Source organism: Capricornis sumatraensis, chromosome X, assembly GCF_032405125.1.
Source record: "Capricornis sumatraensis isolate serow.1 chromosome X, serow.2, whole genome shotgun sequence".
NCBI lineage: Eukaryota > Metazoa > Chordata > Mammalia > Artiodactyla > Bovidae > Capricornis > Capricornis sumatraensis.
In genome coordinates, this window is record NC_091092.1 from 78,231,868 (window position 1) to 78,258,291 (window position 26,424).

General features: G+C 42.4%; 2 protein-coding genes across 2 annotated transcripts in view; one reads left to right on the forward strand and one right to left on the reverse strand.

The window, feature by feature from the left end:
• The first annotated feature begins 433 nt into the window (after positions 1–433).
• CXCR3 (C-X-C motif chemokine receptor 3) lies at positions 434–1,543 on the forward strand. The gene has a single exon (XM_068963196.1). It carries the CDS (start codon positions 434–436, stop codon positions 1,541–1,543), a length of 1,110 nt encoding a protein of 369 aa, XP_068819297.1.
• Positions 1,544–4,096: 2,553 nt separating this feature from the next.
• The window catches only part of GCNA (germ cell nuclear acidic peptidase), a 28,261-nt gene continuing 5,933 nt past the window's right edge, over positions 4,097–26,424 (reverse strand). The window contains exons 6-12 of the mRNA XM_068963197.1: positions 15,776–15,858; positions 12,979–13,347; positions 10,741–10,816; positions 7,645–7,789; positions 6,390–6,528; positions 5,237–5,441; positions 4,097–4,940 (exon numbers count right to left, since the gene is read on the reverse strand). Coding sequence (XP_068819298.1) covers positions 4,691–4,940; positions 5,237–5,441; positions 6,390–6,528; positions 7,645–7,789; positions 10,741–10,816; positions 12,979–13,347; positions 15,776–15,858 — 1,267 coding nt within the window. The 3' untranslated portion in view covers positions 4,097–4,690. The remainder of the gene's footprint in view (positions 4,941–5,236; positions 5,442–6,389; positions 6,529–7,644; positions 7,790–10,740; positions 10,817–12,978; positions 13,348–15,775; positions 15,859–26,424) is intronic.

Here is a 26,424-nt window from a genome sequence, read left to right on the forward strand (position 1 = left end):
AGTCCCTGTGCTGATGGGATGACCCAGAAGGGAAAGAGAGAAGCAGGCTTTAAGAAGGGAAGTTATCAGCCCAGCACCCAGGCCGGGCAGATGGAGCTCAGGGGGTCAGTTTGGAAGGAAACGCAGGACAGTGGCAGCCTGAAGCCCAGCTGCTTTACGAAAGGTTCCTCAGACTAAATCTTCAAGGAGTGACTTTTGTTTAAGTGAAGTATAGTTGATTTACAAGGTTTCAGGTATACAGCAAAGTGATTCAGTTATGCAGACATATATATGTATTCTTTTTCAGATTCTTTTTCATTATAGATAAGCTACAAGCTACTTAGTTCCCTGTGCTGTGTGGTAGGCCCTTGTTATTTATCTGTTTTACATACAGTAGCGTGTTCATCCCAAATTCCTACTCAAAAGAGTAACTTCCAAGGCCTTCACACGCTCTATGCCCTCCCTCCCTCCGCAGATGAGTGAACGCCAAGAGTTCCAAGCCTCTGAGTTTGCCTACCTCCTGGAAAACTCTTCCTATGACTATGGAGAAAATGAGACCTACTTCTGCTGTACTTCCCCACCCTGCCCACAGGACTTCAGCCTCAACTTCGACCGCACCTTCCTGCCCGTCCTCTACAGCCTCCTCTTTGTGCTGGGGCTTCTGGGGAACGGCGTCGTGGCAGTCGTGCTGCTGAGCCAGAGGGCGGCCCTGAGCAGCACTGACACCTTTCTGCTGCACTTGGCCGTGGCCGACGCACTGCTGGTGCTGACACTCCCTCTCTGGGCAGTGGATGCAGCCATCCAGTGGGTCTTTGGCTCTGGCCTCTGCAAAGTGGCAGGTGCACTCTTCAACATCAACTTCTATGCAGGGGCCCTCCTGCTGGCCTGCATCAGCTTCGATCGGTACCTGAGCATTGTGCACGCCACCCAGTTCTACCGCCGGGGCCCCCCAGGTCGCGTGGCCCTCACCTGTGTGGCAGTCTGGGGGCTCTGTCTGCTCTTTGCGCTCCCAGACTTCATCTTCCTGTCCTCTCACCATGACAACCGCCTCAACGCCACCCACTGCCAGTACAACTTCCCGCAGGAGGGCCGCACGGCTCTGCGCATCCTGCAGCTGGTCGCGGGTTTCCTGCTGCCCCTGCTAGTCATGGCCTATTGCTACGCCCGCATCCTGGCTGTGCTGCTGGTCTCCAGAGGCCAGCGGCGGCTCAGAGCCATGCGGCTGGTGGTGGTGGTGGTGGTGGCCTTCGCCCTCTGCTGGACCCCCTACCACCTGGTGGTGCTGGTGGACACCCTCATGGACCTGGGGGCCTTAGCCCGCAACTGCGGCCGGGAGAGCCGTGTGGACGTAGCCAAGTCAGTCACGTCGGGCATGGGCTACATGCACTGCTGCCTCAACCCGCTGCTCTACGCCTTTGTGGGCGTCAAGTTCCGAGAGCGGATGTGGGTGCTACTCATGCGTCTGGGCTGCCCTGACCAGAGGGGCCACCAGCGGCAGCCGTCAGCTTCCCGCCGAGATTCATCCTGGTCTGAGACCACAGAGGCCTCCTACTCAGGCCTGTGAGGCTGGGATAGGGATCCCTCTCCCCCTGCCACATTCCAGCCTGTTCCCTCACTCACTTCCCCAACACACACTCCTGGGAGTCCCCCATGGCCCTAGTCTCCCAAGGAGCCACCCTCCTGACTCTGAGGGCTCTGCCATCACTGCTCCGTGGCCGCCCTGCCCCATCCCACTGCTTCAGGGGTGGCTGCCTTCAGGCCCTTCTTACCTTGGCTGTGCAGAACCCCACCACCCTCCCAACTCTTGCCAACTAGGCCTCAGCCTTCCCCATATGCAGGGAGCATGAGGCAAACAGCATGATGCTCCACAGTGACCGGCAGTGGTTTCTGAGACTGCTGTATTTGCTCACTTTGACTTTCACACATAAGACTGCTTCAAACTTTTCAATAAACAAGCTAAACAGGACCACACTGTGTTAGTGCATCATTACAGCCAGCCCTGCCCAGCCTCTGGGGATGCTCTTCCTGCTTCTCCTTGTCTGGCCCTGGGTTTGTGCCAACCAATGCTGCCTGTCTCCCCTCCTCTGACCTCCTGGGTACACCACTCACTCACAGGGTGAGTGGGTGCAGGGTAAGCAGTTAGTCGACCAGCTGGCTAGACACTGTCTAGGCATAATTTGGGGAAGGGGCTTTCAGACAGAAATAAAAGAGTCCCTGCACTCCAGAAGCTTAGACTGACAAGGAAGATGTGTAGGGGACTACCGAGCAGTCTATGCCACGAGGCAAATGTGTGGCACACGTTCAGAGTGCTGTAGCTGGAGCCATTTGGGAAGACTTCTTGGAGAAATGAGCAAAACTTAAAGGGCAAGTAGTATGTCCAGGGTAAAGAGAAGGAAAGATGGTATTTCCAGGCAGAGAGGGTAGTATACCAAAGGTGGGAAGGCTAAAAGCACGGCAGCTTATTGGAGGAATGGTAAGTGGTCCACACTGGCTAGAATTAAAGGTTCAGATAAAGAAAGGATTGAAAAGACTGGAAGTTAGTTTGGGACCCCAAGGCTGTAGTGGCTATTCATGTTAGAGACGACACAGGCTTTTACTAAGCAAAGCAAAAGGGGGATTGGAAAAAAAAAAAAAGAGATAGGGCAATGACTTACCACCACATGTGTGGGATGCAGGGAGCACCTTCCTGTAGCTATAGCTGGGCTGGGAGTGGAGGAAACTATCAGGGCTCGCCAGGAAGGCAGATGACAGGGCTACTGAGTTAAGCAAAGGGTTGGACCCTACTTTGGCAGGGATAGAACCACTGCACTGTCAGTTCTCCCTGATGGAGTCACCAGTGTGCCATGATCCAGTTTCACAGGCCAGCTGGGCCTTTGCTGAGACTGCCGATATAGCTGGAGGTGGGACTGGAGAAGGACCCAAGGATTCAGCTAGGGAAACTCGCACTACCCCGTGCATATACCCAATCCCATCTAGACTTGTGCTTAAGACTTCAGTTTGTGGCCACTTAAAGAACACCCTCAGGATCTGCAAAACGAAGGAAAGATGGAAAGATGACAGAATAACACATCTTGCCTATAAAAATTATCAGTGATGCTAGACTAGTAAAGATGTTTGGGGTAGGCCGAATAACAAGTTCCCAAATGTCCACACTCTAATCTCTAGAACTTGTGAATGTGTTAATACGTTACCTTATTTGGCAAAAGGAAATCAAGATTTTCCTGGATTATCTGGGTGAGCCCAATATTATCACAAGGGTGCTTAAAAGGGAAAGAGGAAGGCAGGAAGAGAGTCAAAGAAAGAGATGTTGCTGGCTTTCAAGACAGAGGAAGAGGGCCACAAACCAAGGAATGCAAGTAGCCCCTGGACACTGAGAAGACAAGGAAACTGATTCCCCCAGGGCCTCCAGAGAGGAATTCAGCCCTGCCCACACCTTGAGGTCTGAGGTCTGCACCAGACTTCTGACCTCTTGAGATGGAAGATAATACATTTGTGTTAAGTCACTAACCTCCTGGTAATCTGTTTTGGCAGAAATAACAAACAAGTACAACATTGATTCCAGCCTATATTCCAGATACCTCCCCACTTGTTTAAGTGCTTAGGGGCAGTCACAAAAATCCAAGAGAAACCCAAAGTGGAGGCTGTTCTTCCAGACACATCCTGGAAAGCTTATGAAATCAGGGGTCTTACAGAGAGATGTTATGGGGAGGGAGGTGGGAGGGGGGTTCATGTTTGGGAACGCATGTACACCCACGGGGATTCATGTCAATGTATGGCAAAACCATACAGTATTGTAAAGTAAAATAAAGTAAAAATAAAAGACAAAAAAAAAAAAAGAAATACAATGTATTCAAAACTTTACTGTAGGAAAAAAAAAAAGAAATCAGGGGTCTTGGACCAAAGACCCAAGGATTTGTTCCGCTCTGGACATGGGTTGTCAATGAACAGACTTTGCTAACAAGTAAACAGCAAAAAACGTTTTATTTTTATTCGATGAACAATTACACTGCTTAGGTGGCTTCTTCTTTATTTTACGAACAAATACACTGGCTCAGATGACTTCATACAATGTCAAGAGCAACTCAATTCGTGAAGCACATTTCTCTTATTTCTATGTAGGTGTAACAGGTTCCATCAGACAGAAGCCTTGGTTTTGAAATACTGCCTTTAAAACACGTTCTCTTTGCAGCACGTCTCTCCTTCTCTCAACCCGCCACTCTCAATCTCCTTCTCTCAACCCGCCACTCTCAATCTCCTTCTCTCAACCCGCCACTCTCAAAAACTTATTTCTCTTTTGCATTTTGTTCTACGCGTTCACATTTTGCTCTACATATTTTGCATTTTGTTCTACGCGTTCACATTTTGCTCTACATATTTTGCATTTTGTTCTACGCGTTCACATTTTGTTCTACATATTTTGCATTTTGTTCTACGCGTTCACATTTTGCTCTACATATTTTGCATTTTGTTCTACATGTTAAGAATAGCATATAAGCAAGATCCAAGGTATATCCAAAGGGCTTTTGAGTATCAGCACAAAATGGTTAACAACAACAGAATCCTTGGGGAAGAACAATCATCGTTAACAACAGGAAGCGTTTTTCAAAGAATTTAAATTCTAATATTCATAGTTTCACAGCATCAAATATATCTTCCTAAAACTCCTTACTAATAGATGAAGCCAAAGATGACTCATCTCACACAAATAACCTCAAATACCCTGACTTTGTTTTTTGGCAAAAAAATCCTTGCTGAGCTTTCTCATCACATCCCCATGAGTTATCCCTTCTGTCTCCCTCTTGACTTCTCTATAATTCTCCTGTACATATTTGGCAAATGGCCTCACGTGGGGCTTAATGGGGGTTCCATCTTTCCGAGTTAGTGGCAACATGGCCAGAGAGCCCTTGCACCTGGCACAGATGAAGCGGGTGGTATCCAGCGATCTGCTATAGCGCCCGACCCTAAGGAGGAAAGAGACACCACAGAGCAAAGGAATCAGTTACTGTACCTCCACATCTTCTCAGAGCTGCTGGCCTTGGGTCCAAAGCCAGACGTTTTCTGTGGGATCTCAGAAAGTGGGACACCACGAAGGGGCTATGGTCAGGCCAGCTCAAAGCAGAAGAGAATGGAGAAAGACATCACAGAAAGGTGTAGAGAAGTTTTACTCCTCAAGTCAGATAGCCATGTACTTCCTGAAGAGCCACGTGGAGGCCACAGTAAAAACATAATTGGAAAAGTCTAAGGAGAAGGGTCTTACCTGAATTTGCACTGAGTACACTCATAATGAATCTTGTAGTTAATCTTGTAGTTATGGCAACGGGTGACCTTGGGCAACTCCGGGTGCACCATGTTCGATTTTCGGGCATAATATCTCCACATGTCACCATGAGAATCACGGATGCCATCGAGCAGCCAGGAGGCTGCGTGGCATAACTCATGGGTCAAAGTGTCTCGGAGTCGGTCTTAGGAGAGGAATGGAAAGAAATCCTGAGCCTTAAACCAATTACCCCTGGTCTGTTACCCAGCCACCCCTAGACTTTCCACCCGACCAGATCCACAAGCATATGTGGGCAGGAAGAAGCGTTATCTCCCCAGGATGCTGAAAGTGAAATTTCAACCTACCCCAACCCAATTTTGTTAATGGCAGAGAGCCTCAGGTGAGCAAATACTTTCAGAAAAGCTCCAGTGTGCTCTTTTTATGGGACACTGCTACAAATACATCCAGCTGAGACCCAGTCGCCACCCTCCGAGAACATCAGTGGGGTTTGGTCAGGAGAAGCTCCGTGGAAAAGCTGGACAATTAACAATTGGCTGGATGTGGTGGGAAAAGTGAGCCAAGGTTGGGGTCAGGAAAGTGTTCAGTCTATTTTCAAAGGCAGCGTGAAGAAAGGCTAGCTAAAGCACAGGTGGAGTAGTCAGAAACAAGACTGGCCAATGGAGGGGGGCAGAGTACAATGGCCTCGTAAGCCATACTCCAGGCATTGGCAAGCCTGAGGTTTCCTATCAGGAAATTGCACGGAGCAGGGAGAAAACTGAGGTGACAGGGGTCCATAGCTGGGCAAAGGCAAAGACAGAGAAGGAATGATAATAGGAGAGTCATTATGAACATCCAGTGATAGGCTAGATATAGGGACCCTTGAACTTGTTACTAGGAGAATGGAGATGCTGCCGCCTGTAATGGGGAGCTGCAGAAATTAAGTTAGGCCTGGCAGAAATATGGACAAACTAGACTCTCAGTGGTGGTGAGACATCCAATAATAATGTCCTCTAAGCAAAACACAGTAGACCTGTCCACCCAGGAGTGGTAGGGAGGCTGTGATTCAGGCGGCCGGAGGACACCAGCACCCAAGAGAAGCCCTTCAGGTGTGGGAAGGAAGCACGGAGAGGAGCCACCCTACTCCCACCGTCACCTGCAGAGTCGCAGACTTTCAGAGAAATCTGAATCTTCGCATAACGCTCTCTCTTAGGGTATCGAAGCTTGCCAGTGGTGCATAAGCCAGCAGTTCTCAGCATCTTATTATTCCAGCCAATGTCGATTTTCTCCGGCAACTGAGAACAAAAAGCAAACAAGAACAAATCAAAAAGCAGTTCTAAGCAGACCAGAAAATATCAACTCAAGAGTTGTACAAATCTAACATTCTGGGGAGAATAAAATGTAAACTGAAGCCCAGGCAAAGACAAGATTGTTGCAAGAATATGAATGCAGAATCTCTGCTCCCTTGCATGGAGACAAAAGTCAGGGGCAGCCAAGGAAAGGACACTTCTGCTGGGCTAGGAGACAGAGACCGTGCAACTCAGAACACTTAAAGGTTCCACTCATCAGAGTCATCTGATGTAATACCAGTGTCATCAGGAAGGGCTCCAAAGGTTGGGGAACCTTTAGAAAGATCTAAGAACTTTCCATGCAGAAAGTTTTGTCACCAGAGACAATAAAGTCTGAAAAACCTAATGACCACAGGTCTCTCTGCCTCCAGATTCTCTCCGATCCAGTCCATACCCCCATACCACTGACAAAACCATTTCTTTCAGCAGCCACTCCATGTTATATCATATTCCTGGGCAGTGGTGCCTACTGATTTCCATTTTTCCAACCTGATTCCCAAGACCCTCTATTAACCAGGCCTACACCAGCTAACATGTATTGTTCACCATATCACAGGTCCTGTTCTAGGCACTTCAGGATTCTGTGTAGTAGGCAGGAGGTATACTACTACTGCCCCCACTTTACAGATGAGCAAACAGAGGTTCAGTAACGCCCAAGGTCCCATAGCTGTTTCCTAGTATCCTTAACACAAACCCTCTCTTCCAGATAGTCAAGCCTCAACACTTGTCATCTCCCCAACCACTGCTGTTCTCTCCCCTTACCATCCTTCAAGACCCAAAACAAGTCTCAGTCCCTCCAGGCAATCCTATTTCCCAACTTGCTCAGGCTCTCAGTGATTTCTCTCTCTGCTGATCGCCTATGGCAGTAACAGTCTGGACCATATACTATAACCCACAAAACATTCTGTTTCTTTCACATATGCATGTCTCATCTCCCCTCCTCATCTAAACTCACTTCTCAAGGGCAGGAAATATACAGTTAGTACATCTGCACACCTCCCAGCACCCAAGAGAGCTGGGCATACAGCAAGTGTTCAATAGGTGCTTATTCATTGACTCTACCTTTTGATCAAAGACAGATCTGTTAAGCAGAGTGTAGATTTTCTGAATCAGTTCATCCTTATTTCGTTTGTAATTCCTTCCAGAATACTGCTTTACGTTTTCAAGGCCATGAAAGAAACATCCAGGTATTTCGCACTGAGAATCCCTGCAAAAGTAAAAAAGGCTGAGTTTTATAGAGTGAAAGAAATCAATAGAAGAAATGCATTTATACAGGTCACGACAAGAGAGACTTAGAAGACTCGCTGGTCTCTCTTCCTTCCAGCTCCTGCTACAAGGGCATCTCCTATAAGGTTCCATTCATAGCCTTTTCGCCTTCACTCCCCGCACACTGTCAGAGATGTGAAGCCCATGGTTCCAACCCCAAAAGGAGCGATCCCATACCTGGATCTGCAGTCTCCACCTCTCTCCTAAGATCTAGTTCTGAGTTCACAAGTGCCCAGTGCAAACTTCCAACCAACTAACCTGAGTACAGAGGAGCCTGGTGGGCTACAGTCGACAGGGTTGCAAAGAATTGGACATGACTGAGCGACTTGACTTCACTAACCTGAGTATGTCTCCAGCTAAATGTGTTTAATTGTCCAACTTCTGTTACAATAGGCTAAAAACCTGAGACATTTTAAAATCCATTTTCTCTTTCACCCCATATTCAACTAGGTACAAAGACAGATCACTGTCTGCTTCACATCATCTCTTCCAGCCAGCCTCTCCTTTCCAACCTGTTGTCATCACCCTAGGTCAAGTTCCTGTCCTCTTCTCTATGCCTTGCTACTATAACATCCCACTGTGTTCCTTACCTACAGGCTCTTTTTCTTCTAATCCAACCACACACATACACCTTCAGATTAATTTTCCTAGGCCATGTTCCAGTGATGTCCCTCTCTGTGTGGCCTAACATTTAAGGCCCAGGTCAATCTGGTTCCAACCTCTATTTCCAGCTACCATTTCCACTCTGGCCAAAGCGAGCAACTTAAATGTTCCCAGGACATGGACTGACATTTCGCATAGTTCATTCATACCTTGGCAAAACCTATTTGTCCATGGCCTAGAATAGTCACACCTTCACTTCTCCGCAGACCCACCCTCTGTGGAGCGCTTCATCATTTGCCAAGAATTTTTTTTTTACATCATCATATTTAATCCTCACACCATCCTCCAAAGAAGCCACTACTATTCTTTCCATTTCCACTTAGCACATGACAAAACAAAAGTTCAGAAGTTAAATGACTTACCCAAAGTTCAGAGACACTGAATATACTGACCCAAATCTTGTGGTCTTTCCATTAGACCGCTATTGCTGTCCCATCTTTCAAGGCATAATTCAAATGCACAAAGAATAGTGCAAACAAACAAACAAAAAAAGAATAGTGCAGAGCCCATAAAAAAACACACTTGTAATAACTATTTAACATTTTAATCTTGGCTTGGACAGTCCACAAATCCAAAAAGATCAGCCCACAGAGCTGAAAAGATAAACCACTAGCAAACATAGGGAAGTGTTTCTGACTTAACAGAACTTCTGAAACGGAGCTTTTGCCAAGACACTTGTTACCCCTTAAGTCACAAAATAAAACCCCATGAGAGGTGCCCGAGTTGCAGGTGGGCGAAAAGTACCAGACAAGACAAAGGCAGCTAAAGATAGAATCTCTCACCCCAAAACCTGATATGGGTGACTAACATTTCTGCCTCCAATTATTTAGCTCTGAAAGCAAATTTGCATCAGAAAAGGTGGCAGATAAAAACCTAAACCCTCTATAGACCTCAGCAGAGCATGACCCTTGCATGTGTCTGTGCTCATGTCAAGCAGCTTGTGGCTTAGCAAGCCTTCACTTCAGTGGTGATGCCACTCTACTGCAGGCTGAGCATCTCCACATCAGAGGAACCAACAAGACCCCAGACAAGTACATCAGACACCATGACCAGCCAGCAGCCTCCACGGGAACAATGCTGAGAACAGGAAGCCTACAGACTAAAACAGGAAGCAGCAAAGCAACAGTGAAGAGTCCCAACAGGCCAGGCTTCTTTGGATGAGGCAGAGGACAGCGACAGAAAGGAGCAGCTTTTTCCTTCATTCGTCACGTTCTCTAGCAAAGCAACCTGGGACCTACCCAAGACACATGTCCCTAGAAGCAAAGCAGCTTAAATATGGATCTGAGAATCCAGAGAAGAAGCTTTGCTAAAAGAGGGCCCATCTAAGAAAGGGTACACCAAACTGAAGAGAAATGCAGAAACAGAAAGCCTCTCTACTCAAGTCCAGTTTCTCTGTTGCCCTCACGCCTGACATATCATTTTTCTTCTTCCCTTAAGACGCATTTATTGTCCTAAAATACAGGTAAAAAAAGAATCATACAGTCCTTCAAATATACCCCTTCTTTTGTAACATAATTCAGATGGAAGTATACATTATTCCTGAATGCAAGTTAAAAAAAAAAAAAAAACTCAGGGGACTATACTCAATATTATGTAATAACATCTAAGGGGAAAGAATCTGAAAATACACACACTGAATTGCTATGCTGTATACCTGAAACTGAGATGATACTGTAAATCAACTACACTTCAATTAAAAAAAAATTTTTTAAGGGTTCATCTGAAACCCTGGAAGATAATCTTGACTGCCTCCCCTCAATTCCAATGGATGGGAACACATTCATTCTACCTTCTCACCATTCCTACTGCCTTTGCTTTTAGTTCTGTGAAAACTGGTGGCCATAGGGCTGTATCTAGCCTGAAAAAAAATGATCTTGTTTGGCTATACATCATTTAAACAATCTGAGTCTAAAGACAAAGGAAATCTCAGAAGCCAGAGCTGCTGTGGGGGTAAAAGCTCCAGTCTGCCCAGAACCGCTAGGTTCTGCGTGGAGCGCCCACACCAGCTCTGCTAGGGAGATGGAGGAAGGGGACACAGAGGTTCCTCCTCTCCCCATCTTCCTCCTGCTGCTGAGTCTATCCTCCCAATTCAGGGATATAAAACTTGTTCCAGGCTGCCCACCAGACCCCTTCACTTCCTCAAAGACCCTCCCACGTGACCAGTGAATGGCTTCGCATGTGACAACTGTGCAGTCAATTCCTGAGCCACTGACTGTGAGCAGTACATACCCAGGCTTGGATTTTTCAGATTTCGGTGTCTCGGGTTTCTTCTTTGAAGGCTTACGCTTCTTTCGTTCTTTAACAGCTGAAAAGATAATAGTTCATCCACACCCTGGAAATTGGTACCAAGTGGCAACTAACAGGAAGGTAAACCCAGGAGAGGCCCCCACAAACAAGCCCAGAGTACATTTTAGTGTTGATAAAAACTAAAAAGGATAAACTAAAAGCTTCTTTCTGAAGCATGCATCCTACTCTAGTAGCTGGCATGAAAGGTTTTACCTACATGAGTCACAGAGCTGCAGGCGGAGTAAGTGGGGCAGGATTCTATCCTAGGCACCGAGGACTATTATGAAGCTACATGAATATACCATAGAAGGTTAGATTGTGGGGACAACAGAGGCACAAGCAGTATAAGAAATGGTGTGGCAGAGCTCACACACTTGCTTTGAGGAGGGTGGTCCCCATCCTAGGCAGCACCTTTATTCAGTATACAAGCCAAATTTTCTCTCCTTTGTCTAGTACCCACACTGCTAGTTGCTCCAGCTAGAAATTCATTTATCAGTGGAAAATTCTTAAGGAGATGGGAATACCAGCCCACCTGACCTGCCTTCTGAGAAATCTGTATGCAGGTCAAGAAGCAACAGTTAGAACTGGACATGGAACAACAGACTGGTTCCAAATCAGGCAAGGAATACGTGAAGCTTGTATATTGTCACCATGCTTATTTAACTTATATGCAGAGTACATCATGAGAAATGCCAGGCTGGATGAAGCACAAGCTGGAATCAAGATTGTCAGGAGAAATATCAATAACTTCAGATATGCTGATGACACCACCCTTATGGCAGAAAGTGAAGAACTAAAGAGCCTCTTGATGAAAGTGAAAGATGAGAGTGAAAAAGTTGGCTTAAAACTCAACATTCAGAAAACGAAGATCATGGCATCTGGTCCCGTCACTTCATGGCAAATAGATGGGGAAACAATGAAAACAGTGACAGACTTTATTTTGGGGGGCTCCCAAATCACTGCAGATGGTGACTGCAGCCATGAAATTAAGATGCTTGCTCCTTGGAAGAAAGGAGCTATGACCAACCTAGACAGCATATTCAAAAGCAGAGACATTACTTTGCCAAAAAAGGTCCATCTAGTCAAAGCTATGGTTTTTCCAGTAGTCATGTATGGATGTGAAAGTTGGACTATAAAGAAAGCTGAGCACCGAAGAATTGGTGCTTTTGAACTGTGGTGTTGGAGAAGACTCTTGAGAGTCCCGTGGACTGCAAGGAGATCCAGTCAATCCTAAAGGAAATCAGTCCTGAATATTCATTGGAAGGACTGATGCTGAAGCTCCAATACTTTGGCCACCTGATGTGAAGAACTGACCATTGGCAAAGACCCTGATGCTGCGAAAGATTGAAGGCTGGAGGAGAAGGGGACGACAGAGGATGAGATGGTTGGATGGCATCACCAATGTGATGGACATGAGTTTGGTTAAGCTCCAGGAGCTGGTGATGGACAGGGAAGCCTGGCGTGCTGCAGTCCATGGGGTCGCAAAGAGTTGGACATGACTGAGCAATTGAACTGAACTAGCTAGAAATTCATGTATTTAGGAGGTAGCGCCATTCATTCATTTATCTAAAAGTTATTAAACATCTATTACATGCCAACTACCAGGCTAGACTTTGGGAGAGACTAAAAGATGAGTGAGAACCCTCTCACCAAGAGGCTCACTATCGGGACTTCTCTGATGGTCCAGTGGTAAAGACTCTGTGCTTCCACTGCAGAGGGCATGGGTTTGATCCCTGGTCAGGTAACTAAGACCTCGGATGCTGCACGGAGCAGCCAAGAAAAAAGAAAAGGCGGCTCACCATCGACTAGGGGGACAGATTCGGAAAGATACTTAACACAGTTATGTAAGTGCTCTTATTACTGATGAAGTCTGGGAACTTTGGGAACCTGGGAGGGAGGAGCAGCTCAGACTTACAGCTTCCTACAGCAAAGTGGCAATTAAGCCTGGGAGCATGAGGACAACAAGGCCATCCCTCCCCCTCCTCAGAAAGAGCCTTTTCACTGTGATGGCTGCCACCCTTGGCCACTAGAGAGCTGCTGAAACATGGCAGAGGGTTAATAAGCAAGACAGACTCTACAAGACAAACATATCTGGGGGAAAGGGAACAGTGAGCCTGGCTGGCACACTTGTTGCACTAGGCTTAGTCAGTCGGACAGACATACTTGGTTTGATTGGCTTACCAGGTGGCACAGTTATGTTTTTGGTTTTATTTTTCCTTTTCCTTGGTTGTTCCACCACAGGCATAGGCTCTTCATCAGTTGACAACTTTCTGTCTAAAATCTCTGGTTTAGCTTTAGGATCATCATTTGGCAGCTGGCAGAGATTTTTCAGAAGACTCTGCTTACCAGCTGCAGAAGATAACTTGTGCTGGACGACAGCAAACTCATCCTTCTCTTCCTCAGTTTTGACAATTTTCTTCTGATCACACGAATCACTTTCTGTCACCACAGGTTTTTCCAGATCATCATCATCATCATCATCATCAGTGATAACTATTGGAGCCTCCTGGGTCAGCTGCTTCTTAGTATCAGACACTTTCTGACTCTTACCTGAAATTCGAAACACAATCATGTATAAACATACTCCCCCCACCCTCACACACCCCTCAACTTCAGATTATTGAGCACAAATTAAACAAGCCAGGAACTGTGGTATAATGAATCATAGTTAAGAATCAGTTATTTTAGACTGTTTTCCCTCTGCTACTTTATCTTACTGAGAACAATGACAGATAAAATAGGAATTCAAACCCAGAGGCAATTTTCAAATCACATTCTCTGAGTAGCACCATGGAGGTGCTCAGGGGTTCCCACAGGTCTGAAACTTGTATATTTTCACTGGGCCAAAGCAAAAAAAAAAAAAAGAGAGAGAGAGAGAATAATAAAGTGGGTTCTCCCTGCAAATCAAGCCTGGCTTCTATAACTTAAAGGACTGTACTTTATTTTGAGATTATGTTGTCATAAACTTTTGGCACTCTTTGTTTTATGAAATTATGATGACAGATGATAGTTGGAGTTTATTTCCATCATTAGAAAAATTAAAAATTGGCAATCCTTTGTTATCCCCCAAAACTTCTTTCTTAAACTAGTCCATAAGTCCAAAGCTCTCAGAACCACTGATGTGAAAATGAGGACAGAAGTTCTGATGCCAGCACCAAGAGGCCATGGGAACACTGGGATGGTCCCTAGCCTCATGGAGGACCCATCTGTTCATCTAGAAACAAGGGGCAGCATGCCTAAGACACAAGCTGTTTGCATTCTGCTCAGAGTTCAGCATCTAGATTTCTACGATTCTGGATGTAAAAAATACAAATCACAGCACAGACAAGTTATAAAAATGTATTTATGGTGCAAAAACTCTTTATCCTAAAATTCCATATTTGGGATAACATATTCTGAGTACCATCTATGATTTAAATTAATTATCAAAGAACTTAAAAAAAAAAAAAAACTGCAGATATGCAGTAAGGAAAAAAAAAAGCAGTGGGTGTTCCTATGGGAAAAAAGTCATCCTTCCTAGAAGATTTAAAGATTTCCCATGTGCAACTTAAATTCTAAAAAGTAGGGACAAAAATGAACAAATTTATAAAACAGAAACACTCACAGACCTAGAAAACAAATTTCTGGTTACAAAAGGGGAAAGAGGTGGGCGAGGGAGGAAAGATAAATTAGGAGTTTGGCATTAACATATACACACTACAATGTGTAAAATGGATAACCAACAAAGACATACTGTATAGCACAGGGAACTATAGTCAATGTCTTGTAATAAACTAAAATGGAAAATAATAGAAAAAAGGAATATATGTGTGTGAGTAACCTAATCACTTTGCTATGAAACTAACACACCTGAAACTGACAAAATATTGTAAATCAACCCGATTTATGGATCTTCTGACTAAAGGAGTCAGCAACTGACTTTGGCTTTGTCATTCAGGCCCCTACGCTAAAGCTACTTCCCCTGGGGCTCTGTGTACATTGCAGAAGCTTGTCATGTTACACCCCCTACTCTGCACCTGGGCCTGCATCCTGCTCAGGCAATCTACTCAGAGCTAAAGAGGAGGGGAAAAAAGAAATCAGATGGGACAGGTGATGAAACAGTAGGAGATGAGGGTTCCAAGCCACCTATCCTTTCCCTGCTCTGATATCCCAGGTTAACTAGCAGAATCTGGCCAATGCTAGCTCGGGGGGTAGTTACCAAAGCAGGAGCCAGTATTTTGAAGGGTGCCAGTACTTTAAGCAGGTGCCCGTGTCTCTTGCCCTATGTCAGGTCCTAAGCAAATGGAGATCAGTAAAATACTATCCCAAAGGTTTAAGAAGCTCCTAGTCTTCCTATGTCTCAAACCCACTGAACAGGTTCTGAATTGCAAGTAAAACTCCACACCTCCTGAAAGGTGATGAGGGCCTCTGAATTCAAAGAGGCAAGGATCTGTTATGGCAAATACACACTAAGAAAAACAAGACTCTCTAGAAAATATAAAGAGGGTAGCAAAAGGCAAAGACAAACAGCTAGACAGAGAAAACAAGCGTACCCCTGAGAAGTCACCGCCAGCTAGCCTATAAGCCTCACACGTCCTCATCTCCATCAGACTGGAAAGAATGAGTCCCTTCCTCCTCCCTGTCATCCACACAAGAGAGGGATGAAGAGTGGAAGGCAAAAGAGCAGGGCAACCTTCATGTTGCTCAAGTTGAGTTCCTAACTTCCTCTGCTCCTGCAACATAATGCTCAGTAGGTAAGAACCCTACAGAGGGTGATGCCTGGGTTCTACGGTAGCAGGAACAGCTGCTGCTCTGTTAGGAAATTAACCAGGGAGTGCAGGGGACCCAGCCATATCCACATCCAGCACATAGGAAGGAAAAACAGTGGCACTCACTACGGAATGATTCAAAACAGAATGTTTGCCGACTCATCCTGAGATGACTGTGCATGGTGAAGCTGCACTGCACAGCTCTTTCTCTAAGTTAGTAGTATACTTGCCTTTGCTACTTATTTCACGTGTCTTAGGTTTCTTTTTCTTAGGGACGTATTCATCATCAGAGTCTGAGTCAATCACCACGTAGCTGAGTGACAGGACAGAGAAAAACAAAAGCATGAAAGCAACATTCTTCTTTTCATTGCATTTTCTATTATACTTTTCTCCAGTGAGCAGAATCACTTTGAAATGATTGTGTTGGTTTCCTAAAGTAACTCTGTTCCCCTCCTCTGGAACCACTCAATCATTGTTCCTGATTTTCCATCTTTCCTAACTTCCTATCAAACCTTTCTTTCCATCTGGCTAAATACTTTCAAAGGGAGGAATCTGTCTAGTATTGAGAGTTGAAGTGGGGTGTCAGAGGGTATGTGTTCAAATGGTTTTGGTGTGAGGGGAAAATGATTAAGGAAAAGTCTAATTGCCATTTCTCTTTATCCGCATTGAGATCCCCCTGCCACAGATGCAGAGAGGCAGCCTCGGTGGGGAGGTTTTTCCCGGGTGCTACTCTTTGCAGCCCAAAGCCAGCACCACCTCTCTAAGTGAGCAGTATCCCTGTGACACCCAGGATGTGGGTGTTGTGGGCACACCTCTGGAACTGTCATTTTCAGCTCTCCAGGTTTTTGGGTCAGATGTTCCAGAAGGCTGAAATTCACCACCTTTATTTCCTACACAGTGTATAAGCGTGATATACCTTTATGATGAGAGAGAAAACTACTTAAAACGCTGCTAGAGAACTTGTCTGCCCTCATTACAGACACAAATCTATTCATCCATTTCCTTCATATTCACCACTTTTAAGCTGCCAAGTTTACAGACCTTTGCTCTCTTGTTGACCATTCATTCCATCCTTAAAATTCTTGACTCTTGGGACACTATTGATTTTGGTTCTCTTCTCACTTGTTTGCCCAATCCTTCTCACTCATTTCCCTTCCTCGCTCGTCCCCAGGTTTTATCCACATCCCTTTCATGCCAAGCCAATCAATCCCTAAGGATTGGGTAAACATTATCTATCCACCAGCCCAACTTTGCTTCTGACTTCTGGCTCCATAGTGCCAATCTCCTACCTGGATGTCCTATGGGCAGGGTCAATTTTTAGTCAGTCTACACAGGTACAGCCTTACCAACTGTTTATTGGTGGTGTCTGTTTGAACCAGTCAGGCAGCAATCCTGACTAATCCCTGTTTGTATCTCTTGGTTGTTAAATTTTTTTAGTATCAGCCCTGCCTGTAGGCCCCTCAATTTCAGCATACCCAAAACTGAACACATCACCTTCTTCCTCAAATCCACCCTTCCTACAGCATCCCACAGATAGAAGGCCCCAGAACTGGATCAAGATCTGTGGGCACTCCAGGAAGACACCTCAAAATGGATTTTCTTTACATATTTGTTCAACATCTATCTAGTGGAGACAGGAAGAAACCAATTGGATATTCTTAAATTATTTTCAGTCAAGGGCTCTATAGCATATAATATTGAAAATCAGGATATTTCTAAGGATCTATGACATTCAAAATGTAAATGGCAATGATGGAAATTCTGCATCTTTGTGGTGATGTTTACAGTACCTACTCCATATACATACCATACACGTTTGTCAAAACTCATCAAACTGTATACCTAAAAAGGGTGAGTTTTTCTGTATGTAAATCATACCTCAATAGGCCTAACTTCAAAAATATAAATAACAAAACCGATCATTTCCAATAGATAGCTTTATACAATGCATTATTCAGTTCTAGAATTTCAGCTGATTGCCAACTGCTGACTTCACACATTGGTGTCAGGCTTGGTGGCTTGCATGCTGTAAAAATAATCAACAGAGATAAACCAGAACTAGCCAGAAAAACATTTTCCCACTTGACAGCATTATTTCGTCTTAGTGTGGGAAACAGAAACGACCAATTCACATTCCTACAGGATTCAAGGAGCTGATATGGAAACAAGTTATTTCAGATTCATTCCAGTAAATTTAGCACTATAGTTTGGCACCTGGGCAACAATCCTTAGTGTAGCAGAGGACTCCTAAATAGGAAAAGTAGTAGATAATGCTGACAGGTTATGGCCAATTCTCAGAGGACTTTAACTCCTAGGGTTACCTATTTGATCTCCCTTAGATAGACAATTTGAATAGAAAATTAATATGATCAAAGCAGTGTCTCAGGAGATTAATCTGGAAGTGGAATACAGACTTGATCAGAGGAGGAATAAATCAGGCTAAGGAGCCCACTTAAGAAGCTCTTGCATGAATACAAGGGTAAAAATTGATAAAGGTCTTAGTAGTGGAGACTAGAAGTTAAGGTATGGTTCAAAGAGACATTATGAAGAAGAAACTGACCAATTAGATAATGGGCCAGTGATAAGGAGTCTAGTATTTTGAACCCAGGTGTGAGATCCAACACCCATTAGAACCCTGAACATAGGATTCACAGAGAAAATGTGATGTTTATTCTGAAATCATCTTACCCAAACATTATTCCTTTAAAAAAGTCAATTTTCACCAATTCTACCCACCTAGTGGTCTCCTTTTTCATCTTCACTCCAGTTATATCTGAATCAGAGAAAGAAAGAGGGCATTAGAAAGCATGTGAAGCATGGTCAAATCTGATTACCTATGTCTTTAACTCCCTAAAACCAAAGTCCATAAATTAGACTTGGTTAAAATTTATGGTGGACTCTTAAGTCATCTCCCATGAGAGACAGAGAGGAGATAAAAAAGTACAGAGATCTATAATGAAAAAAAGGACAGGAAGCAAATTGGAAAAGAAGCACAGAGGACATCCTCTGTTCCTCACAGTAGGGAAATAAACTTTGTTTCACCAATCTAGAGAGCTCTAGAGGAAACAAAGCTAGAACAGCTTATACCAAATGTCCAAAATCACATTTCAGTCATCTCTACAAAGACATGGCTAAATTACGCTTTTAGACTGTAAATTACTGCTTTGAGAAGACTCTACTTACAGCAGTCAGGCTCTTCATCAGTGTCTGAGTCCACAGTAACAACAGGACTGCAAAATAAAATACATTCTGTTTTAAAGGAAAGCTACTAACATACGTTCTGTTTTATTTTTTTTTTATATGTTCTGTTTTAAAGGAAAGCTACTAACAATATTAGCAACCAAATGTCAAAAATCTCATATGAAAAGAACCACCAATCTGAGTTTCTGAAATGTAAAAAGGCTTTAAGGGCTTATGAAATGAAGATCACAGTAGTGGAAGAGAAGAAAAATTAAAAGCCACAAGCTGCTCAAAGCCGCTTTGTGCTCTACTACACAAAGTCAGGGAAAGAATGTTAGTTGAGTATCATTAGCTATCAGTGAAAAGCCTGTTTTCTGCCCAGTGGTATATTTCTATTTAAAAATATGAGGACTTCCCTGGTGGTCCAGTGGTTAAGACTCCACATTCCAATGCACGGGAAGCAAGTTCAAATTCTGGTTGGGGAACTAAGTCCACATGCTATGAGGTATGGCCAAAAAGTAAAAAATAAAGTTAAAAATAAAAATAGAGATATGAAAATGAATTCCAAGAAAGGAACCACAGGGAAAAGGACTTGAGAATGCAGAGATTACAGTTAAAAATCAAAAGGGCAAAAGAGCAAGGGGGACACCTTTTGGGGCTTTGCTGCGTGAAGAGGATCTACTGATTGGGATTGCTATCTGAGTAAATGCACAAATGCTGAAGTGCATTTCTTGGGGAGAAAACACAGGGTGATTTCAAACCTGCAACTGCTCCCTGTGGTGAACCATGGCATTGGGTCCATTGCTTCCCGGCCTCACAATCTGCCAGAGACCCTAGCACTCATTCTACCCCAGCTAGCAGCAGGCTGCGTGGCTGGTTGTTCTAGCTTCACATTACAGTCAGCCCTCTGTATTGAAGGGTTCCACATCTGCTGATTCAATCAACCTCAGATGGAAAACACTCAGAAAAAAAATATGCCAGCAAGTTCCAAGAAGCAAAACTTGAATATGCTACGTGATGGCAATTATTTATGTAGCATTTACATCGTAGTAGGTATTATAAGTCATCTAGAGATGATTTAAAGTACATGAGAGGATGCGCATACATCATATGCAATTATCACACAGTTTTATGTAAGAGACTTAAGCATCCAAGGATTTTGGTATCCAAGAGGAGCCCTGGAAGCAATCCCCGCCTACCCCAGATACTGAGGGACAATTGTACTGAGGTGACACCAGAGCACATTCCAGCTGGGGGTTCTTTAGCTCACCAGAAAGCAAGTGACTGGACATCCCCTAAATCAGCCACTCATGATGATTCAGAGAGGCTCAAAGTCCAGCTCAGAAAAGCCATACTTCCATGCTGGAGCCAGGTTCCAATTCTAGGACCTACTCATGGGTAATCTTATCATGAACTATTGTGACAGACAGCTAACAGAGGAAAATAAAGTGCTGAAGAAATTGGGCATCATAGCTCTAAAGTTTAACATATATTTATATTGCTTTACATATTTATTAGGTTTTACAAAATATTTATAAGGTTTTACATAAAAAATCAGCCTTAACCACTTCTTGCAGACTTTTATTTTGGCCTTGAGATTGATTACTGGACTGATTATATACCTTTTAAACACACATGTTGGCTCACCCCCTTGATTAAGTTTTCTATTCATTTATTGGTCATTGTACACTGGACTTATTCAATAGTAGGCTTCAAGTCATTTTTGTTCAATCAAGAATGAAATCTCTTGGTTTCCTAGGTATGGGTCAAAACGTGACTTTGGTTATATAAAATCTATTATCAATATACATCACTACATATAAACTAAAATGTGATTCATACATCATCTATCTTTTCACACACACACACACACACACACACACACACACACACACACACATTTTCTTTAGAGGTCAAATAAAAGGAACCAGGGATCAGAAACAGGACACAGAAAGTTATACAACAGAGTTCCACTCTAATCCCCAAAGAGAAAACGTCGAATTCTGGGTTGGCAGGTAACCAACAGGAAAAGTAAAAAGGTCTGAGGACAGCACTAAGGAAGAAATAGGTGGTCACAAAAGTAGAATGTAGTACCCTTTTCAAGTAAAATGTATGACCAGGAGTCCAAGTCCCTAGAAAGTGTTTAAAGACTCATGTCACTAGATGCATATTAGAAAATATATGCACCTGAGAAAAGCCATTTGGCTTACCCAGAACTCTACCATGGAAGGACTAAGAAATCCTATTAGAAAGCTTTCAAGAAATATCAAATAAAAGCCCTTGAAAACTTTTAAGTACCCAGAGATCTTCCCTTTAAAACTGAAGCCATAAACCATACAGATTATGCTTTCCTTAACTACAGAAAAAGATATACAAGAATCAATATCAAGTTATTAGTAATTATTACTTCAGAAGAATGGGAGGGTGTGTACATGTGAGGTTGACTCTCACTTTTTACTTTAGATGTTTCTGTATTGTTTATTTTTAACATGGGCCTGTATTCTACTGGTAATTTCTGAATAAATATGGAATAATTAAATAGGATGGGTACATCCATGGTTCATTCATTCATTGATTCAACCATTTATTTATCATCTATAATAGCCAGCCCACTAGGTGACCCATTTGCTTTTCTGACCCAATTAAAGTGAGTCTAACAGGGTAATTTTTACAATATGGGATTTCTGCATTTTTATTGTGTGGTAGTCATTAACAAAACAAAGAATCCTGCGCTTAAAAACAAAACAAAACAAACAAAAAAAAAACTACTCAGTGAGCACCAGAGAATACGAATTAGGCTTTGACTGCTCAGTGAAAACCAGTCCCCTATTCTTTGTATTATGTATCTCAGTAGCATTTCTGCCGTCAGAGTGCCAAAACCTCCTCAACGACCTTGTCCCATAAATCACTGGGAAAATAAGAGGTAATCACGCAGGAACACCCTCATCCTCCCACCAACAAATCTACTGACCTGTCTGTAACTATAACCAACTCTGCCTTAACAAGGAATGCAGTGTCCCCTCCACTATCTAAGGCCATACCCTCCCTTATTCCTTGGATCTCTCCCTTGCAGTTCTCAAGGAATTGTTTCCTGCCACCTTCCATGCTGTGCTGCAGGACTGACCCCTCTCTCCTGGGTCATTCATTCTACTATCCCTAGACCCCATGTCTTCCAATCTTATATTTCTAGCCTTGAACTCTCCATTGAACTCCACCTATCTATATGGTATCTTGGATATTTACTAAGTATTTAAAGTGTGACATGACCAACACAGACTTTTTTTATTTTGTCCTTCCATTCTGTTCCTTTCTGAGCTCAGTCAATGGCACTACCATCCAACCACTAATGCAAACCAAAAATTTAGGAGTCATCCTTGATTTTGCTCTCTCTTACCTCTCATGTCCAATCCATCAGCACGACCTGCTGGCTCTACTTCTAGAGTGTATTTCATCTAATCTAATACATTATTATATGTACCTCTAAGAAAGGAAAAAACACTATCAAATGATGACATGCTATCAAATGTATGAAGCATCCCAGCCTCAGAAATGTTAAGATGTGGGGAAAGTCTCTGAACTGAACAATAATATATTCTATACTTATCCAAATCTCTCCAACTTCACTATCACCACCCTACTCTAAACCATCATTACCGCTCACCTAGATTTCTGCAAATCAAACCTGGGCCTCAGTTGTCAATGAACCATTTATCTCAGAGGGCTACTATGAAAATTAAACAAGATCCTATAGGGTCATGTACTTCTCCCCCATTCACGGCATTTACCACACTATACTGTTTATTGCCTGTTTACATGCATCTATCTCCCATTTCAGACAGTAACCTGTACATGGATCTCGAAGTGTGTCTGTTTCATACTGTTAAGTACAAAGTCAGTACTCAATAAATATTTGCTGAATAAATGAATGAATCTCAAAAAGTGGTTCCAAAGATCCCTTTCATTATTTTCCATCCTCCCACCCATATCCCACTGAACCTCATTCTTAAAGGATTTTTTGTCTATTGGATCTCATTAAGAAATATTTTTCCACTTAAAAATTTAATTACATACATGAAAACTCAACCCTTAGAATAGAAGAAAATAATAGCAAATGAAATAACAAAGGATTAATTTCCAAAATATACAAGAAGCTTATGCAACTCAATAACAGAAAAACAAACAACCCAATCAAAAAGTGGGGAGAAAAAGTGGGAAAAAAACCTAAACAGACATTTCTCCAAAGAAGACATACAGATGGCTAGTAAACACACAAAAAGATGCTCAACATCATGAGAAACACAAATCAAAACCACAATGAGATATCACCTACACCGGTCAGAATGGCCATCATCAAAAAATCTACAAACAATAAATGCTGGAGAGGGAATCCTCTTGCACTGTTGGTGGGAATGTAAATTGATACAGCCACTATGGAAAACAGTATGGAGATTCCATAAAAAAACTAGGAATAAAATCACATATGACCCAGCAATCCCACTACTACCCTGAGGAAACCAAAACTGAAAAAGACACATGTACTCCAGTGTTCACTGCAGCACTATTTACAATAGCTAGGACATGGAAGCAACCTAGATGTCCATCGACAGATGAATGGATTAAGAAGCTGTGATAAGTATATACAATGGAATATTACTCAGCCATAAAAAGGATCACATTTCAGTCAGTGCTAATGAGGTGGATGAACCTAGAGCCTATTATACAGAGTGAAGTAAGTCAGAAAGAGAAAAACAAATTATCATATATTAACACATATATATGGAATCAAGAAAGACAGTATTGATGAACCTATTTGCAGGGCAGCAATGGAGACACAGACATAGAGAACAGACTTATGGATGAGGGGAGGGGTAGGAAGGAGAGGGTGGGACAAACAGAGAGAGTAGCATGGAAACATACACACTAACAAATATGAAATAGACAGCCAGTGGGAATTTGCTGTATGACTCAGGGGACTCAAACTGAGGCTCTGTGACAACCTAGAGGGGTGTGAGGCTCAAGAGGGAGGGGACATATGTATACCTATGGCTGATTCATGCTGATGTATTGCAAAAACCAACACAATATTGTAACTATCCTTCAATTAAAAATAAATAAATTTTTAAACAAGGGGCCTTTTAAAATATCTACTCAATACTGTCTCAATGATTTATCAATTTAAAAAATTCCCCCCCAAAAAATTAATTACATATATATGTCCATCTATGAGACAGCCCAAAGTACAGAGTCAGCCTAAAGCAAAAATAAACAAACAAGTAACAATATCACCTGCATTAATGAAAATACAGTGCCCAGATACTTGACATAATGGTCCTAACTTGCAGTGGGGGCAGGTGGAGAGCCTGGCAGGTTGCTGTCCAGCCTCAAGAGCAATCTCCAAGCAGAAGTCCAGCATCTGGTCTTTGCATCTATAGCTTCAGGAATTCAGGTTTCTCAATTTTTCATCAAATGCTAGAGGAGTGACTCCTGTTAACCAAGTTTTCAAGGGGCTGATTTATAAAGCAGAATATACTTGCTTGCTTCTTAGGGGAGAACTAATGCCAACCAAGTGCCCTGGGAATTCCCTATTTGGGGCATGTTACTGAGGGTCATGGAGAGAGCCGGGACTTTACCTTGTGCATTTTTGATCACACACACACACTACTTTGATTCTTTAGTTGAATGCCACACCTAGCATCTTTGTGCATTTAATTACTTTCATAAATTGGATTTTTCTAGGATTGAGTTACAGAAGTCAAATTACTCAGTCTAAAGTAGGACCAATTTTATAGCTCTAGGTACATTTCCTTATTTGTTTCCAAAGGGTCATACTAGTTTACGGTGTCAGGAATACTACTATAATAAGACTAAATATTTAAAATTTGCTAATTTAAGCAGTAAATAATTTTAAATTAGCATTTCTTTCTATTACTTCTTAAGATATGTTTCCAAATGTTTGTTTGCTGCATTCTTTTATTAATCCTCCCCATTTTAATGGCTATCAAGAAAAAGTGTTTACCAGTTTTGTGACTGATAAAATACACTGAAAAGAGGAGTAGAGAAACACTTTGTCCCTGTTCTTCCAACAGTCCCACTTCCCAGAAATAAATACTGTTTCTTATTCTTTCAGAAAGTTCTCAAGCAAAGGACATACCCCTACAAGTCAAGTGCACAAAACTTTTTTTCTTATAAATAGTATTATGCTTTATGAATTATTCTGCAACTTACAGTTTTTGACTTTATAGATCTTAGTACTTCTACTATCAGCATATATAGTTCTTATCACATTTTTTTGGATGATCCATAATTTATTTCAAGTACACCCTTAGGATATATAAACTTTCAAATTTGTGTTATTACAAACAATGCTGCAGTAAACATCCTTGTATGTATTTCTCAGTGCACTAGTAATTAATCATACATCCTTCATCCACAGAACTGAACAAAGACCAAAACAGTCTGTGTACGTTTGTACGTGATCCAATGAGCATGAGTTACAGGGAGAAGGGACATGGGAGAAGTAGGCGGAAGGAGTCAAGAGAAAGTAAGAGTGAACTACAAAAAGAACACGTATGAAACAACCACTTGTTTTTAAAAAGAAAAAGTCCTTGTAGTCGAATTACTGGCTCAAAGGACATGGACATTTAAAATTTTCATATTGCCAGACTGCACTACAAAAAGGTTGTACCAATTTACAGTCCCACCATGACTGCATGAAATTTCCCTATGGATTTGCCAACACTGGGTATTATCAAAATTTTTAAATCTTTGCTAATCTGATATTTGAAAAATGGTAACTTGTTTAAAATTCCTTTAAATAATAAAATTAAAATTTGAATAAATTTTAATGTCTATAAGCCATTTGTATTTTTTCCCAGAGAACTACCTTCTAAAACTTTTGCCCATTTTCTCTTTGTTCACCTTTTAATTGTTGCTTTTATTTATTTTTTGGCCATGCCACATGGCTTGTGAGATCTCAGTTCCCCAGTCAGGGAATGAACACAGGCCACCAGAGTGAGAGCCTAGAATCCTAACCACTAGGCCACCAGGGAACTCCCTAATTGTTACTTTTTTCTTTGTAGACTAAGGAAGATAGACTTTTATCATAAGTAATACAAGTATTTTTTTCAGTTTCTTGTTCATTTTTATGTTTTTGTTAAGATATTAAATTTAGAAAGACATTCCTCACTTCAAAATTATTGGAAATAAAATCCAGCTATATTTTCTAGCATTTTTAATGGTTTCACTTCTAATTTTAAAGTATTTTATCTGTGCGTAATTTATTTTGCTATAAGGAGTGATGAGGTAAGAATCTAATTCTTGCTGTTTTCCAAATGGTCAACCAATTATCTTCAAATTATTTGTCAGTGAATCTATCTTTTCCCCACTGATTTGAAATGCCTTTTTTCCCCCATCCTGAACTATATTTTCATATGCATTTGGGTCAATTTCTAGACTCCCTAGTCTATGGTTTCTACTTTCTTCCACACCATACACTTATCTGTATGCTTATCTTACCTAGAAAGGAGAAAAAGAGAGCAACCTTTCAGGAGAATGAAGACTTAAGAGATGAGACAACTATTTTAAAATACCTATCATGAAGAAGAAAAATGCTTCATCTGTGCACCTCTAGAGGGGAGTACTGACAACAATGGGGTGTGAATAACAAAAGGACAGACTTGATGGTCATCAGAATGACGAG